Here is an 18,261-nt window from a genome sequence, read left to right on the forward strand (position 1 = left end):
GTGGTACAAGTGTTTATGTTGGGTTAACTATTTCCTCTCCTCTGTGTGTCTACAGGAGGTTTTTCCAGACAGCTCACTTTTATGTGGAGGACAGTAGTTCTCCCAGGGTGGTGGCCAATGAGAACATCCCTGTCATCCCCATCCCAGGTGAGACCCGCCCAATACGCTACATAACACATCCTAACACACCCTCAACTGGCATACACTGACAGTTTGTACTGAACGACACGTTTCCCCAAAACAGTGCCCACCGTTTTTCAAAAGCCTTTGAGGTATGTTTGCTCCAGTTTGGTGAGTGTGGCGAGGTGTGGCCTGATCAATATGGGTGTGACCATTTGAAATATCAAAACTCGTGCAGCACACTATACGATATTCGCCCTCGGGGCGACCATAATCACAATATTTGTCAATTGGCTATTCAGTAAATTACAGTTTCTGTTGAATTTAATGTAGCACACAGTTCTGAACGTGCACCCCCTATCTCTTTCTTAACACACCCTCTAGCCTGAGGGCCAAATTCAATTAAACCTTTATGCAGTGTTGGTGTTTACAAACTATTGCCCACTCACTCCACACACACCTTATTCTAGAAGTCTCTACCTGGTAGTAAATGTAAGGCTTTTGTAGAACCTACAACCATTTGGTGAGTTTATTTGACAACTATACTGAACAAAAATATAAATGCAACATCCAACAATTTCAAAGGTTTTACTGAGTTTGAAATTATCTAAAACGATGTTGGAGGCGGCTTATGAAATTAACATTCAATTATCTGGCAATAGCTCAGATGGACATTTCTGCTGTCAGCATGCCATTTGCACGCTCCCTCAAAACATGAGACACCTGTGGCATTGTGTTGTGTGACAAAACTGCACATTTTAGAGTGGCCTTTTATTGTCCCCAGCACAAGGGGCACCTGTGTAATGATCATGCTGTTGAATCAGCTTCTTGATATGCCACACCTGTCAGGCGGATGGATTATCTTGGCAAATGAGAAATGCTCACTAACAGGGATGTAAACACATTTGTGCACACAATTTGAGAGAAATAAGCTTTTTGTGCGTATGGAAAATATCTGGGATCTTTTATTTCACTTTACATGTTGCGTTTATATTTTTGTTCAGTGTAGATTGTACATGAAGTACAATTGGTGGGACTTGCTTTAACTCTTTAAAAGTAGTTTTGTGGTAGTGGTATAAGTTTCAAAAGTTTATCTTTACTATTTAAAGCAAAGCAGTTACATATAGTCAAAGTGAAATGTAGTAAAATAATTGGTCTGATTACTTTGATAGACTACTATATCAACCTTATTACTTTGGATTGTGGGGCAGTTCGATCACAAAAATGTCTAAACTACAACTAAAAGAAGAAAGACAGGATAAAGCGATCTTCTGGCAGAAGATGGAATAAAAAGCAAGATCATGTGGACAACACTCTTAGGAAAGCAAAGCAACTCTGAATCATTCATGCTGTGGGTTTCAGATAAATAGATGCACAATTTACTTTTGTAAAACGTTCAGTATAAATGAAGTTTGATTTTAGTTGAATGATGATGTAATGATTAGAAAGTTTTAGGCTATTATTTGAGGAGAGAAATATGATGGTGCATCTAGTAATGACATCTCTTTAAAACTATTCTTATGAAGAACTATGTAGAATAGTTTTTTTTTTTTTCTTTAGCACATGCTTTTATCCAGAGCGAGTGAGTGCATACATTATTATTAATTTTTTCATACTGGCCCCCTGTGGGAATCGAACCCACAACCCTGGCGTTGCAAACGCCATGCTCTACCAACTGAGCTACATCCCTGCCGGCCATTCCCTGCCCTTCCCTGGGCCAATTGTGCGCCGCCCGATGGGTCTCCCGGTCGCGGCCGGCTACGACAGAGCCTGGTTTCGAACCAGGATCTCTAGTGCCACAGCTAGCACTGCGATGCAGTGCCTTAGACCACTGCGCCACTCGGGAGGTCACTGCGCCACTTTGTATGTAGACTTACTGATAGATAGAACTACAGCTATCTAATAAATACACTCTAGGCTAACAGTGATCACTGAAAAGTACATTTCCTGAAGAAAATGTGGTGTGTTTGCTAGTTTGTTTGTAGCAGTAGTAATGGTGGTGTCTGGTTATAGTTGAAAAAGTAGGTAGATGAGAAGTTAGGATAGCCTGAACATGTGAAAGTTGGTTTGGTGTCTTTAGCTTGAACTGTTAACAAATTACTGTTTGGTGAGTTATTTCATGCAAAGTTGTATAGTTATAGTTGATCAAAAAAGTTTTAAAGAATTTGAAGTTAGGATAGCCTGAACATGTGAAAGTTGGTTTGATGTCTCTAGCTCTACCAGGTACAACCCTAAATCCATAAACATGGGCACCCTCATAGATATCATCCTGACTAACTTACCCTCTAAATACACCTCCGCTGTCTTCAACCAGGATCTCAGCGATCACTGCCTTATTGCTTGCGTCCGCCACGGGTCCGTGGTCAAACGACCACCCCTCATCACTGTCAAACGCTCCCTAAAACACTTTAGCGAGCAGGCCTTCCTAATTGACCTGACCCAGGTATCCTGGATGGATATCGATCTCATTCCGTCAGTAGAGGATGCCTGGTTGTTCTTTAAAAGTAATTTCCTCTCAATCTTAAATAAACATGCCCCATTCAAAAAAGACAGAACTAAGAACAGATATAGCCCCTGGTTCTCCTCAGACTTGACTGCCCTTGACCAGCACAAAAACATCCTGTGGCGTACTGCATTAGCATCGAATAGCCCCCGCGATATGAAACTTTAGGAACCAATATACAAAAGCAGTTAGGAAAGCAAAGACTAGCTTTTTCAAACAGATATTTGCATCCTGTAGCACTAACTCCAAAAAGTTTTGGGACACTGTAAAGTCCATGGAGAATAAGAGCACCCTGCACTGAGGCTAGGAAACACTATCACCACCGATAAATCTACAATAATCGAGAATTTCAACAAGCATTTTGCTACGGCTGGCCATGCTTTCCACCTGGCTACAACTACCCCGGCCACCCCCCCGCTTCTCCTTCACACAAATTCAGACAGCTGATGTTCTGAAAGAGCTGCAAAATCTGGACCCCTACAAATCATCTGGGCTAGACAATCTGGACCCTTTCTTTCTAAAACTAGCCGCCGAAATTGTCGCAACCCCTATTACTAACCTTAAGATCTGAAAAATCTGGACCCCTACAAATTACTAGCCTGTTCAACCTCTCTTTCGTAACGTCTGAGATCCCCAGAGATTGGAAAGCTGCCGCGGTCATCCCCCTCTTCAAAGGGGGTGACACTCTAGATCCAAACTGTTACAGACCTATATCCATCCTGCCCTGCCTTTCGAAAGTTTTTGAAAGCCAAGTTAACAAACAGATCACCGACCATTTCGAATCCCACCTCGCTCAAGGTCCTAAACGATATTATAACCGCAATCGATAATAGACAGTACTGTGCAGCCGTTTTCATCGACCTGGCCAAGGCTTTCGACTCTGTCAACCACCGCATTCTTATTGGCAGACTAAATAGCCTTGGTTTCTCAAATGACTGCCTCGCCTGGTTCACCAACTACTTCTCAGATAGAGTTCAATGTGTCAAATCGGAAGGCCTGTTGTCTGGACTTATGGCAGTCTCTATGGGGGTGCCACAGGGTTCAATTCTTGGGCCGACTCTTTTCTCTGTGTATATCAATGATGTCGCTCTTGCTGCTGGTGACTCTCAGATCCACCTCTACGCACACGACACCATTTTGTATACATCTGGCCCTTCATTGGACACTGTGTTAACAAACCTCCAAACGAGCTTCAATGCCATACAACACTCCTTCAGTAGCCTCCAACTGCTCTTAAACACTAGTAAAACTAAATGCATGCACTTCAATCGAACGCTGCTGGCACCCGCCCACCCGACTAGAATCACTACTCTCGACGGGTCTGACCTAGAGTATGTGGACAACTACAAATACCTAGGTGTCTGGTTAGACTGTAAACTCTCCTTCCAGACTTACATTAAGCATCTCCAATCCAAAGTTAAATCTAGAATTGGCGTCCTATTTCGCAACAAAGCCTCCTTCACTCATGCTGCCAAACATGCCCTCGTAAAACTGACTATCCTACCGATCCTTGACTTCGGCGATGTCATTTACAAAATAGCCTCCAACACTCTAGTCTATCACAGTGCCATCCGTTTTGTCACCAAAGCCCCATATACTACCCACCACTGTGACCTGTACGCTCTTGTTGGCTGGTCCTCACTACATATTCGTCGCCAAACCCACTGGCTCCAGGCCATCTATAAATCACTACTAGGCAAATCCCTGCCTTATCTTAGCTCATTGGTCACCATAGCAACACCCACCCGTAGTATACGCTCCAGCAGGTATATCTCACTGGTCATCCCCAAAGCCAACACCTCCTTTGGCCACCATTCCTTCCAGTTCTCTGCTGCCAATGACTGGAACAAATTGCAAACATCTCTGAAGCTGGAGACTCTTATCTCCCTCACTAACTTTAAGCATCAGTTGTCAGAGCACCTTACCGATCACTGCACCTGTACACAGCCCATCTGAAATTAGCCCACCCAACTACCTCATCCCCATATTGTTATTTATTTTGCTCATTTGCACCCCAGTATCTCTATTTGCACATCATCTCTTGCACATGTATCATTCCAGTGTTAATACTAATTGTAATTATTTTGCACTATGGCCTATTTAATGCCTTACCTCCATAACATGCTACATTTGCACACACTGTATATATATTGTCTGTTGTATTTTTGACTTTATGTTTTGTTTTACCCCATATGTAACTCTGTGTTTTTTTTTTTTTTTTTTTTCGCACTGCTTTGCTTTATCTTGGCCAGGTCGCAGTTGTAAATGACAACTTGTTCTCAACTGGCTTACTTGGTTAAATAAAGGTGAAATAAGAAAATAAAATAAAAAAAATTGAACAGTTCAAGAGTTGCTGTTGGTGGATTATTTTATGCAAATGTATATTGCTATAGTTGATACAAGTTGAACATAATTTGAAGTTAGGATAGCCTGGTTGTGGTCAATAGTTTTGGTAAGTAGTTGTGTGGTTCAGTAGTTGTGGTCAATAGTTGTGGTCAGTAGTTGTGGTCAATAGTTTTTTGCTTGTGGTCATTAGTTGGTGGTTGTGGTCAGTAGATGTGGTCAGTAGTTGTGGTTAATAGTTGTGGTCAGTAGTTGTGTTCAGCAGTTGTGGTCATTAGTTGTGTGGTCAGTAGTTGTGTTGTTGTGGTCAATAGTTGTGGTCAGTAGTTTTGGTAAGTAGGTGTGTGGTTCAGTAGTTGTGTAGTTGTGGTCAGTAGCTGTGGTGAGTAGTTTTGTGGTTGTGTTCAGTAGTTGTGGTCTGTAGTTGTGGTCTGTAGTTGTTGTGGTCAGTAGTTGTGTGGTCAGTGGTTGTGGTCAGTAGTTGTGTGGTTGTGGTCAGTAGTTGTGTGGTTCAGTACTTGTGTGGTCAATTGTTGTGTGGTTGTGGTCAGAGTCTAAAGTACGTTGTGTGTGAAAACTGATCAAAGTGCGATGAGAAGTTATCGGGCTAAATATGAAGCGAGTGAGTGGAGACAGCTTCGCTAGATCCAATCAGGGCAGCAGGATCAACGTACCGCCCACCCTTTTCTTTACAGACAGGCAAACTAGCCAGTTGAGTTATTTAGAGCACAGGGCATGATCTTGAGAAGGAGGATGATGCTAGTGAGCATTAGACATTTTCTCAGTATCATTCCAGGTTGTCCAGACCGGGGAAGCATTAGAAATCTTAGTGCTAGCTGTTCGGTCCGAAACAGATTCACAAATCATGGGAATTTGTTGCGCTATGAAGAGTTGTCTCCCTCCGAGGCACGTGTTGCTAGGCAACACTTGCCTTGGCAGGCCTGCTCCCTCCGTGGCTAAAGCCAGTGTGAGAAACATGCTAACAAATGTTTATGCTATGAAACTAAATAAATACTGCACTCTGACCCACAACACTTCTTTGCTAGATTCATGATAGTGTTGTTAGACAAAGCAAGGAAAGTGAACTTCAAAATGTGATGTAGTTTTATTGAATCTGCAGCTGTTGTTGGTATGTAATGAATTTTCTAGCTTCTGACATGACTTACTGCATCTATAATGAAAACAGTTGATGGTTACTAAAACAGCTCTATCTATTGATTGTCTAACTTGTTGGGAAAGTGGTCAAAATTTCAGTCGTTTATAAAAAGTTAAAGAAAATGGCAAAGTGGTCAAAGTAGCTGATTTGTGTCAAAAGTTGCTGGTTACATTTACAGTGAATGTAATGTTGGAAGTGATGATGTCACAATGGGACCTTTAGAATTTTGAGGAAATCCCATGAAAGTGGATGGAGGACAAAAAGATACAAAAATGTATAACTTAAAAAGTATAAAACATATCAACAAGTTGTATGTGAGCACACTGGTCCTGACCAGTGAACACGTTTTAAAGTTTGAACAGCGTTTCTTTTGCTTCGCAAGTCCCACCTAACTATATAGGAGTCTAAATGCTGAGAGTATGTTCATCCTGGTTCTCCATCCCTCTCTATATTATTCCAGAAAATGATTCACTATTCTCTCTAGGCATCTCTTATACAATGTTGTGTATTTGAAGCTGAGCCGTTCCATGTGGTTAAGTCTTGTTGAGACAAGTTATTCAATATCTGTACTCTGGTCAGATTTTAACACCTCAGATCCCTCTGGACAAGTGTAGACTAGACTGAGCATTTCCTCTGAATGAATCAATAACCATATGTGAAGAAGTCAAAGGAGAGAAAGAACAAAGTCATCTGACTGGAAACAAGCTCTGATATGCTCCCAATGATGTCCTCTCATTCTGCATGTGGTCTCATGGTTGATTTTATCATTTAGACTCACTCTTTCAGTGAAACTGGTGTCAATGTTTTATTTATTTTTATTTAACCTTTATTTTGCCAGGGAGTTATGCTGAGACCAAAGACTCTATTTCAAAAGAGCCCTGTAATTACAAAAATATACACAGTATGAAAAGCAAAACAGAGATACAAAACACAATCATAGAAAACAAACACATTCTTCAGTAAAAAGGTAATCAACCAGCCATCTGAATTGCCCTAGAGGCACCAAAACATCACATTTTTGAGAGTATTGGAGATTATTCCACAAGTAAGGTGCAAAACAACTAAAATCTTGATCTTTGTCAGTCATTATCTGCTCATGTTCTTGAAGATAGGATACATAGTGTGAGTCCAATACTTTTGATTGGGCCAATCTACTTCTGTTTTAGCTTGATTAAGTCTTCACTCAGCCACTCAACCACTCAGTGCATGTAAAGGCACTTGCGACTGCTCTATTAGGAGTGATATGAGGGGGTTCTTCTCTGGGAGAGACTTCAGAGCCCAGTGTAGTGTCATCTAGTCAAAAAGATGGTAAGAAGGCTGTGGCGTGCGTAGTGTATACCGTTCCTTTAAGAGAGCAGAGAGACTCTTCGCGACTATGGCACGACAGCCCATTTCCAAGCTCTGATGGTTCACTTAAAGAATTCAGCTGATGTCTGTATTGACTCCATCCAGTCTGCTCTTATTGTCTCTCCTCTCTCTCGCTCTCACTTTCTCTCTCTGTCTCCTCTCTCACTCCATGTCTCATGTCTCCTCTCTCTCTCTCCCTCTCTCATTCTCTCTCTGTCGTCTCTCGCTCACTGTCACTCTCTCTTTTGCTCTCTCTGTCTCCTTTTTCTGTCCTCTCTCTCTCTGTCTCTGTCTCTGTCTCTCTCTCTGTCTCTGTCTCTCTCTCTGTCTCTCTCTCTCTCTCTCTCTCTCTCTCTCTCTCTCTCTCTCTCTCTCTCTCTCTCTCTCTCTCTCTCTCTCTCTCTCTCTCTCTCTGTCTCTGTCTCTGTCTTCTCTGTCTCCTCTCTCTCATGTCTCCTCTCTATCATGTGTCCTCTCTCTGGAGACTAATTGCTTCTTTCTGTACAGTCAAGTCTATATGCCAGCTCAGAAAACAGTGTTAAGTGGGTGTTGGGGTTTACGAGTGGGCTTTATAGAACAGTGATTGTTTTACAGCTTCTGAAATGCTAAATCCATCCCCCCACTGGAAGGTTATGTGACAGGGGTTTAATTAGGAAGAGAACGGCAGAAGGAGAGGGGGCTGCTGGTCTGCTGTGTTCGCGTGTGTGCACGTGCATATGTCTTTATTCCCCCTTTCCTCATATCCCTTCTTGTTAGATTCTCTCCTGAATTAAGAGATGCAAAATGTGTGCACAGCTTCAAAGGTTTAATAAATCAAAATTGGCCCATAGTAGTTTAATCAGCTCCATTGATTAGTTTATAAATGGAAGACAGTTGACAAATGAAGTGAGTCAGGGAATGCCTGCCTGCCAGTGGTCCCATCTGTGTATTGGCTGTAATATGGATGTAATAACACGCTCCAGCAGACAAACCCAGCAGCTGGTTGATCTTTCCTGAACACACACATCCTTTGTCCTGATGGCTCTTTCTGTGTGACAGTGGCCACCTCATCCCCATCACATCCCCTCCCTAATGGGTAATTTTGGACTGATGTGGCTCATCTGACACAGATGCCACCCCCTCTAAACACCCACATTAGACAATTATGGCTTTGTCCGCCAGTGACTCTGCTTGTATCGCTGTGGTGTCATTCACGCCGCTCTGTGTGACATGGCTAATATGTGTTGTTCTCAACGTAAAGTACAACAAAACTAGCTGTGTCCACAGAATGATTATTTTTATCTGTAAGGATGTCGGTGGGGCATTTCAGTGTGATGAGTGACGCGCATGCTAATCATTTCTGTACTACTGGGGTAGTTATTAGTCTCAGTGGGACGCATAGTGGGATGTGCTGATTTAAGACTAGTTTCATGGACAGGGATGACCTGATCCTAGATCAGCACTCCTACTCTGTCCCCATATACAGTATGTTCTACTCTGACAGTGTCTGTGTGGAGAGGCAGTAAATGCATGGCAGATTGCTGGTTCATTTGTAATTCTGTGCCATACTAGTGGAGAGCAGTGTCACGTTGTACTGTACCTCTGAGAGATAGATACAGGCTGAAGGGACATCAATATACCTGGCCTTTAATTGGTTAGTCTAAAATATGGAAGATGTTATAAATGTAATGTTATTTATGTTCTGCAAGCTCATAACACAGTTATGCTAAAACACATTTGTGCACATTCTCTCTCTCTCTCCTCTCTCTCTCTCTTCTTTCTCTTCTCCCTCTCAAACACATACAGCCACACACGGGAACACAGGCACACCGTCACCCACATACATTTGTGGATGTGGTTGGTCTTTCTCTCTAAGTGTGATATGTCTTCCCTACAGATGACATGGATGCCATCCCTGTCAGGCAGTTCATCAAACACATCATGGAGCTCTACTCCAACAACCTGCACGGCTTCTCTGAGGAGTTTGAGGTAGGAACACAACACAGTCTTTCTCTCTCAGCCTTTCTAATATTGTTGAGAGTTGATAAGTAGGCTACCTCTGGGATGAAGAGGAGTGTGTGTGTCTAGATGTGTGTCTGATTAATCTCATATGTCTGGTGTATGTTGTTTGTAGGGGTTACATTACTGTCCATGTCTGTGTAAACATTATGAAGTGTGTACAGGGCATGTGTAGTATGTATTCATACAGAAACGTGTGTGTGTGTGTGTGTTAGTATTGTGGAGCAGATGGCTGAGTGTGAGGAAGGTTAATTAACAAAGGGTCTAGTTGCTGGTTGGCTGGACAGGAACACACTGTCTCTGTGACCAGGTTGAGGCACAAGGCTAACACACGTCCCCCCAGAGGCCCTTGTCAAATTGGGGTTATCCAGTGGGGTGAACGTGAACATACTTTATTCATACTAGGTCATTCAAACAGAGCCCCATGGTGCTGGACTAGCTGTAACAGATGTGTGTAGAAATCCCACCTCTGATTAAAACTCAGTTAGATACTTATCATGTATGTAATGCAATTCAAGCAAATCATTGAACTGAAAAACACTGTTCAGAAACAAATCATTTTAGATAGAGGGTTTATTTTGAAATTGTCATTCTTCACATAACTGACCCCACTATAACTATGACCACTCACCCCCCTCTCTCACTTTCTCACCCACCTCTCTCCCCCCTATCTCCCTCCCCCTTTGCTCTCTCTCTCTCTCTCTTTCTCTCTCTAGGAGGTCCAGCGCTGTACAGTGGACCTGAAGATCACAGCAGAACATTCCAATCACCCTGACAACAAGCACAAAAACAGATACATCAACATCGTGGCCTGTAAGTCCAGTTTCAAGATGTATTAGTCGTATGTACGGGATACACATGGTATAGATCGTCCAATGAAATGCTTACTTGCAGGTTCCTTCTCGACAGTGCAACAACAATAATAAAATATAAGAATACTACCATAAAGTAAATGGCTCAGTAGAATGTAATAAATATAATTAGTGTAAGTATAATACAGGAAGGCACAATTTTTGTCAAATATTTATACATTTTTGGGGGGATTGGGGGGCAAGTGTTTAAACTGTGCAGTATTTAGCAATCATAATAAAGGTATGGTATCAGCAGTTGTGATGTGTGTGTGTGTCTGTCTGTGTGTGGGTGTGTGTGTGCGTGAGTGTGTGCATGTGTGCTAAGGTGCTGAGAATCAGAGCAGGTGGTCAGTCCAGTTCAAGTGTTCAACAGTCTGATTGCTTGTAGATAGTTTCTATCTCTGAGCCTGTTAGTATCAGACCTCATGTTCATATTAACATGTGACGTTAAAAAGGCAATGCAGGATGAGGCTAATATTCATTTTCTATGTTGACAGATGATCACAGTAGAGTGAAGTTACGACCCTTGACTGGGAAAGATGCCAAACACAGTGACTTCATCAACGCTAACTATGTAGATGTAAGTCAACCTATTGATGTATTGAATACCTTTTATCTGTCTATGTCTTTATGTATGCTCGATGTTCTCTCTCTGTCATTATATATTGTCTAGTACTCACCCTATGTGTACTTGCTCTCTTTGCGAGTGTACTGCTGTTACTGAGCCCCCTCATTTCCTCTCAACAGGGTTATAACAGTCCCAAGGCCTACATCGCGGCCCAGGGCCCTCTCAAGTCCACCTTCGAGGACTTCTGGAGGATGGTGTGGGAGCAGAACACTGGTATCATTGTCATGATCACTAACCTGGTAGAGAAAGGAAGGGTAGGTGGCCTCCCTCTGGCATTCACAGTATTTTGACTGTAGGTGTTACTGTTGTCTTTTCACAGTTGAATCCTTGAGCAGACTAGGTGAAAAATCTGTTGATGTGCCCTTGAGCAAGGCCTAATTGCTCCTGTAAGTCGCTCTGGATAAAAATGTTAAAAATGAATACTGTTGCCTTTCACAGATGGAATTAGATTAATACTGTTCTCTTTCACAGAGGAAGTGTGACCAGTACTGGCCCACAGAGAGCAGTGAGGAGTATGGCAACATCGTGGTGACTCTGAAGAGTACTAATGTTCATGCCTGCTACACACTGAGACGATTCCTCATACGGAACACCAAAGTCAAAAAGGGTCAGAAGGGCAACCCGAAGGGGCGTCAGAACGAGCGGATGGTGATCCAGTATCACTACACCCAGTGGCCTGACATGGGCGTGCCGGAGTACACCCTACCTGTCCTCACCTTCATAGGGCGCTCCTCTGCAGCACGTACACCTGACATGGGCCCCGTCCTAGTCCACTGCAGGTACAATAGCTCTCAAAACAAATAAAAAGTGTTCTTACAGTTCTCTAAACATGAGCTGTGTTCGAATACCCATACTAACATACTGTATACTACATACTTAATGAGTATATACTACATACTATATACTATTAGTTAATTTTAGTATACCGTAAACAAACAGTATCCTTTCAGTTGAGTGTACTAGCACTTTGCCTGTCTACCGGAAGTTGATGCTGTTGCTATGCAACTTCTTGCTATCTTGTTAGCATAACAAATTACTAGCTAGACATCTTACGACTTCATTAACAATGTCCATTGAGACCACACAATGACTATACCATTTAGCTAAGCTAAGAATGAAGTGAATAATCAAGTCAATAAACGTTGGGTAGTTAGTTAGATAGCATATAGTTAATATACTGGCAAGTTCGATGTATTAGTAGCCAACTAACGTTAGGTAGCTAGTTAGCATACCGGTACATACAAGCAACTGCTGTAATGATATGCTATGTGGTTCATAAGGCTAGCGTAGCGTAGATAAATGTAAAATGTAAACATAACGTGTAATGTAACTTATTTGAAAAGTCATTACTTTTTTATTACATTGCTCAACATTTTCTTAACATTTGTCATAATTAGTTAAAGCAATTAATATTTACTTTTTGTACTTACATTCGTATCTGCGCTCATTGGATTTCGGCTGCATATTTTCCGCCATTTTCTACAAATCTGAAAATATTGGGAAGCCACGCCCATTTTCTAATGAATTGCATTATGGGCCCTAAAAGCACGGAAATAGTGTCCACTGATTGTATACTTTGAATTTTGGCAAATGTAGTACGACATCCGGGAACTTTTGGTATACTAACTATATCCATAGTTAGTATGCTCGTCCATTTATGTATATATTCTTTATTCATTCCTTACTTAGAATTTTGTGTATTGGGCATATGTTGTGAAATTGTTAGATATTACTTGTTAGATAGTACTGCACTGTCAGAGCTAGAAGCACAAGCATTTCGCTACACCCGCAATAACATCTGCTAAACACGTGTATGTGACCAATAAAATGTAATTTAATTTGATTTGATTACCAATAAGCATACTACATACTCATACTACATACATCAGAAATAGTATGGTTAGTGCAGTTAGTATGAGTATTCGAACACAGCTATGGATTCCGACCAAAGTTTACTGCAGAGAGCCGCTATCCTAGTGCACAAAATCATCTTCCTCATTATAAGAAATTACAAGAAACATGACTAGTTTGCTCATTGAAGTCTTTGGCTTTGTATTAGATCAGTATTACAGCTCCCTCTATGGGTCTCCTGTGGTAGTTAGTAGGTAACATACTACGTTTTGGTTGTGTAGTGCTGGAGTCGGGCGAACAGGGACGTACATCGTCATCGACAGCATGCTGCAGCAGATCAAAGACAAGAGCACAGTCAACGTCTGGGGCTTTCTCAAACACATCCGCACGCAACGCAACTACCTGGTTCAGACAGAGGTAACGTGTGCACGTGCATGCACACGTGTGTGTGTGTGTGTGTGTGTGTGTGTGTGTGTGTGTGACAAATGTACATACAGCTACAGTAACTATCAAAGAGATTTACCTCTTTTAGATATAATGTTATGCCAGCTAGAGATACACGATATATAAAAAAAAGTATGTGGACACCCCTTCAAATTAGTGGATTCGTCTATTTAAGTCACACCCATTAATTACAGAAGTATAAAATTGTGCACACAGCCATGCAATCTCCATAGACAAACAGTGACAGTAGAATGGTCTTACTGAAGAGTTCAGTCACTTTCAACGTGGCACCATCATAGGATTCCACCTTTCCAACAAGTTAGTTCTTCAAATGTCTGCCCTGCTAGAGCTACCCCGGTCAACTGTAAGTGCTGTTATTGTGAAGTGGAAATGTCTAGGAGCAACAACGGCTCAGCCACGAAGTGGTAGGCCACACAAGCTCACAGAACCGGACCACCAAGTGCTGAAGCGCGTAGCGCGTCAATATCTTCTGTCCTCGGTTGCAACACTCACTACCGAGTTCCAAACTGCCTCTGGAAGCAATGTCAGCAAAAAGACTGTTCGTTGGGAGCTTCATGAAATGGGTTTCTATGGCCGAGCAGCTGCACACAGGCCTAAGATCACCATTCACAATGCCAAGCGTCTGCTGGAGTGGTGTAATGCTCGCCACCATTGGACTCTGGACCAGTGGAAACGTGTTTTATGGAGGGATGAATTAGTCTGACGGACTAATCTGGTTTTGGCGGAAGCCAGGAGAACGCTACCTGCCCCAATGCCTAGTGCCAACTGTAAAGTTTGGTGGAGGAGGAATAATGGTCTGGGGCTGTTTTTCATGGTTCGGGCTTGGCCCCTTAGTTCCAGTGAAAGGAAATCTTAACGCTACAACATACAATGACATTCTAGACGATTCTGTGCTTCAAACTTTGTGGCAACAGTTTGGGGAAGGCCCTTTCCTGTTTTAGCATGAGATGCCCCCTTGCACAAAGTGAGGTCCATACAGAAATAGTTTGTCGAGATTGGTGTGGAAGAACTTGACTGGCCTGCACAGTGCCCTGATCTCAACCCCATCGAACACCTTTGGGATGAATTGGAACGCTGACTGCGAGCCAGGCCTAATCGCCCAACATCAGTGCCCGACCTCACTAATGCTCTTGTGGCTGAATGGAAGCAAGTCCCCGTAGCAATGTTCCAACATCTAGTGGAAAGCCTTCCCAGAAGAGTGGAGGCTGTTATAGCAGCAAAGGGGGGACCAACCTAATATTAATGGCCATGATTTGGAATGAGATGTTCGACGAGCAGGTGTCCACATACTTTTGGTCATGTAGTTTATCTTCCTTCTCCCTCTGCCCTTCCCCCTGGACTATAGGAGCAGTACGTGTTCATCCATGATGCCCTGATGGAGGCCATCCTGGGCAGTGAGACAGAGGTACCCGCCTGGCAGCTCCATGGTTACGTCAACAGCATCCTCACCCCCGGCCTGGGGGGACGCACGCGCCTCGACAAGCAGTTCAGGGTGAGCCTATATATTAGCATAGTAATTCACAAACTACTTATGTAATGAATAGCATCTTTAGAGAGTTGAAGGGCTATACTAAAGATTGTAGGTAGACATTGTCACCCAGACATTATAATACCACCAAGTATACATTGATGCCCATTCATATCCTTTCACTAGATGTTGTTCTAGTGATCTGATCCAACTCTTCTTCCCCCGCTGTCTCTCCAGCTGCTGACCCAGTGTAACGCCCACTTCATAGAGTGCTTCAGTGCCCAGAAAGACTGTAACAAGGAGAAGAACCGCAACTCCTCAGTGGTTCCATGTGAGTACATTATTTCTAGATACTATTCTAGGCTATATGATCCATTTCTCTTGTCAATTAACCACCAACTACTGAAGTATATGAGTGAGATAAGATGTTTCATGCTTTGCCAGTTCGCCTGAGACATTAGGCTATAAAAATAGAGTGTATGAGCTTTTTCAACCCACCATAGGACTACGCCATAGCGCAGGGCTCATCAACTAGATTCAGCCGCAGGCTGATTTTTTTCTTGAGCAGATAGTCGGGGGCCCGGAACATAAGTTCAAATAATTTGTAGACTGCAAATTGACCGCAAGAAGCCCAAACAGATATATTTGACTAAAACATAATAATTTCAAACCTTGCTTACGTTTGGATATAGTCACATTTCTCTCTATTATGTGCGGGAATACTTGGGAACAGATTTCCAAAATTTAAATCACTTGGAGCTGATTTCCTGGTGTTTTTACAGTCTTTTATGGCTAACAATGAAACGTTTTCCATTTTCTTGGGGGGCCAAATAAAACCACCCTCAGGCCGGGCCATCAGTTGGGGAACCCTGCCATAGGAAATGCATAGTAGTTGCAACAGTGCATAGTTTATAGTTGATATTTACATTTTAGTCATTTAGCAGACGCTCTTATCCAGAGCGACTTAGTTAGTGCATCCATCTTAAGATAGCTAGGTGGGACAACAACATATCAGAGTCATAGTAAGTACATTTTCCCTCAATAAAGTGGCTATCAGCAAAGTCAGTGCTAGTAGGAAAATACGTGTTGTATTTTGTATTTTTTTTTTTTGTAGGGGGGTGTAATGGGATTCATTTAAGATACTCTTTGAAGAGGTAGGGGTAGGACTGAGTGCTCGGGATGGCTGTGTAAGGTTTGAACATAGCCTGAAGGTAGGGAAGGGCAGTTCCTCCATAGTCAAGCTCTGTGGTCCTGTAGTGGATGCAAGCTTCAACTGAAAGCCAGTGGAGTGTGCAGAGGAGCGGGATGACATGGGATAACTTGGGAATGTTGAACACCAGGCCGGCTGCGGCATTCTGGATAAGTTGCAGGTTTGATGGCACAAGCAGGGAGCCCAACCAACAGAGAGTTGCAGTAGTCTAGACATGTGATATGTGCATTATTAGTTAGTACTGTACAGTAAAATGGCACCACAAGTCCAGTGGTGTGTTTGAATGCATGTATTTTGTCTCCCTCTCTAGCGGAACGAGCTCGAGTAGGACTGGCCCCTCTCCCTGGAATGAAAGGCACAGACTACATCAATGCCTCCTACATAATGGTGTGATACTGCTATACCACACACACACACACACACACACACACACACACAAACACACACATATATCTCCTGCCCACTCTGTCTGTCTGATAGTGGTGTCTGAACATAATGATATGTTATGTTCCCTTGATGATTATAATTACCCTGCATTTTAAACTGTTATTGCGTGAAGCCTCTTAATGAATAACAGTCCATAATTTAGCATAACGAATAATTCATACTGAGAAACTGAGGCAACATCATGATCAAGACAGTGACCTTTAAAACTCATTGATATGAAATGTAAATCCTAACCGACACAATACATTCCTTCTGGTGTTCAGACACTGTAAAAGTAATTGGTTAATAATGTTATAGAAGATTTTGTGAGAGCTGTTGACTATGTATGAGAGCTAACATGTTGACCTTCAACCTTTGGCCACGTAGGGTTACTACAGGAGTAATGAGTTCATCATTACCCAGCATCCTTTGCCCCACACAACCACAGACTTCTGGAGAATGATCTGGGACCACAACGCCCAAATCATCGTCATGCTCGCAGACAACCACGGTTTGGTGAGTAGAGTAGCTGGCCAGCAGGTTATAACATAAGTCTCTTATGCTTTTCACCCTACTTAAGTAAAACTGTACTGTCCTTGCCTGGTTATGCATCAGTGCTGTAAAGGGAAATATGAAAATAAGATATTCAAGCCAGCACAGTACGGTTTGGATCTGCTTACACAGATATACAGTTGAAGTCGGAAGTTTACATACACTTAGGTTGGAGTCATTAAAACTTGTTTTTCAACCACTCCACAAATTTCTTGTTAACAAACTATAGTTTTGGCAAGTCGGTTAGGACATCTACTTTATGCATGACACAAGTACGTTTTCCAACAATTGTTTACAGACAGATTATTTCACTTATAATTCACTGTATCACAATTCCAGTGGGTCAGAAGTTTACATACACTAAGTTGACTATGCCTTTAAACAGGTTTGAAAATTCCAGAAAATGATATCATGGCTTTAGAAGCTTCTGATAGGCTAATTGACATCATTTGAGTCAATTTGAGCTGTACCTGTGGATGTATTTCAAGGCCTACCTTCAAACGCAGTGCCTCTTTGCTTGACATCATGAAAAAAAAAAAAAAGAAGAATCAGCCAAGACCTCAGAAATTGTTTTTGTAGACCTGGTTCATCCTTGGGAGCAATTTCCAAACGCCTGAAGGTACCACGTTAATGTGTACAAACGATAGTACGCAAGTATAAACACCATGGGACCATGCAGCCGTCATACCCCTCAGGAATGAGACACGTTCTGTCTCCTAGAGATGAACGTACTTTGGTGCGAAAAGTGCAAATCAATCCCAGAACAACAGCAAAGGACCTTGTGAAGATGCTGGAGAAAACAGGTACAAAAGTATCTATATCCACAGTAAAACGAGTCCTATATTGACATAACCTGAAAGGCTGCTCAGCAAGGAAGAAGCCACTGCTCCAAAGCCGCCATAAAATAGCCAGACTACGGTTTGCAACTGCACATGGGGACAAAGATCGTACTTTTTGGAGAAACGTCCTCTGGTTTAATGAAACAAAAATAGAATTGTTTGGCCATAATGACCATCGTTATGTTTGGAGGAAAAGGGGGCGGTTTGCAAGCCGAAGAACACCATCCCAACCGTGAAGCACGGGGGTGGCAGCATCATGCTGTGGGGGTGCTTTGTTGCAGGAGGGACTGGTGCACTTCACAAAATAGATGGCATCATGAGGAAGGAATATTGTGGATATATTGAAGCATCATCTCAAGACATCAGTCAGGAAGTTAAAGCTTGGTTGTAAATAGGTCTTCCAAATGGACAATGACCCCAAGCATACTTCCAAAGTTGTGGCAAAATGGCATAAGGACAACAAAGTCAAGGTATTGGAGTGGCCATCACAAAGACCTGACCTCA

At 42.5% G+C, this 18,261-nt stretch overlaps 1 protein-coding gene across 1 annotated transcript in view; it reads left to right on the top strand.

Moving 5' to 3' along the window:
* ca16b (carbonic anhydrase XVI b) overlaps nucleotides 1-18,261 on the top strand; it is a 264,663-nt gene that overhangs the window by 240,912 nt on the left and 5,490 nt on the right. The window contains exons 14-24 of the mRNA XM_041887847.1: nucleotides 56-147; nucleotides 9,346-9,437; nucleotides 10,184-10,280; nucleotides 10,816-10,898; nucleotides 11,066-11,200; nucleotides 11,418-11,725; nucleotides 13,079-13,214; nucleotides 14,608-14,754; nucleotides 14,968-15,061; nucleotides 16,251-16,327; nucleotides 16,754-16,882. Coding sequence (XP_041743781.1) covers nucleotides 56-147; nucleotides 9,346-9,437; nucleotides 10,184-10,280; nucleotides 10,816-10,898; nucleotides 11,066-11,200; nucleotides 11,418-11,725; nucleotides 13,079-13,214; nucleotides 14,608-14,754; nucleotides 14,968-15,061; nucleotides 16,251-16,327; nucleotides 16,754-16,882 — 1,390 coding nt within the window. The remainder of the gene's footprint in view (nucleotides 1-55; nucleotides 148-9,345; nucleotides 9,438-10,183; nucleotides 10,281-10,815; nucleotides 10,899-11,065; nucleotides 11,201-11,417; nucleotides 11,726-13,078; nucleotides 13,215-14,607; nucleotides 14,755-14,967; nucleotides 15,062-16,250; nucleotides 16,328-16,753; nucleotides 16,883-18,261) is intronic.

The sequence above is a fragment of the Coregonus clupeaformis genome, chromosome 10, assembly GCF_020615455.1.
Source record: "Coregonus clupeaformis isolate EN_2021a chromosome 10, ASM2061545v1, whole genome shotgun sequence".
NCBI classification, from domain to species: domain Eukaryota; kingdom Metazoa; phylum Chordata; class Actinopteri; order Salmoniformes; family Salmonidae; genus Coregonus; species Coregonus clupeaformis.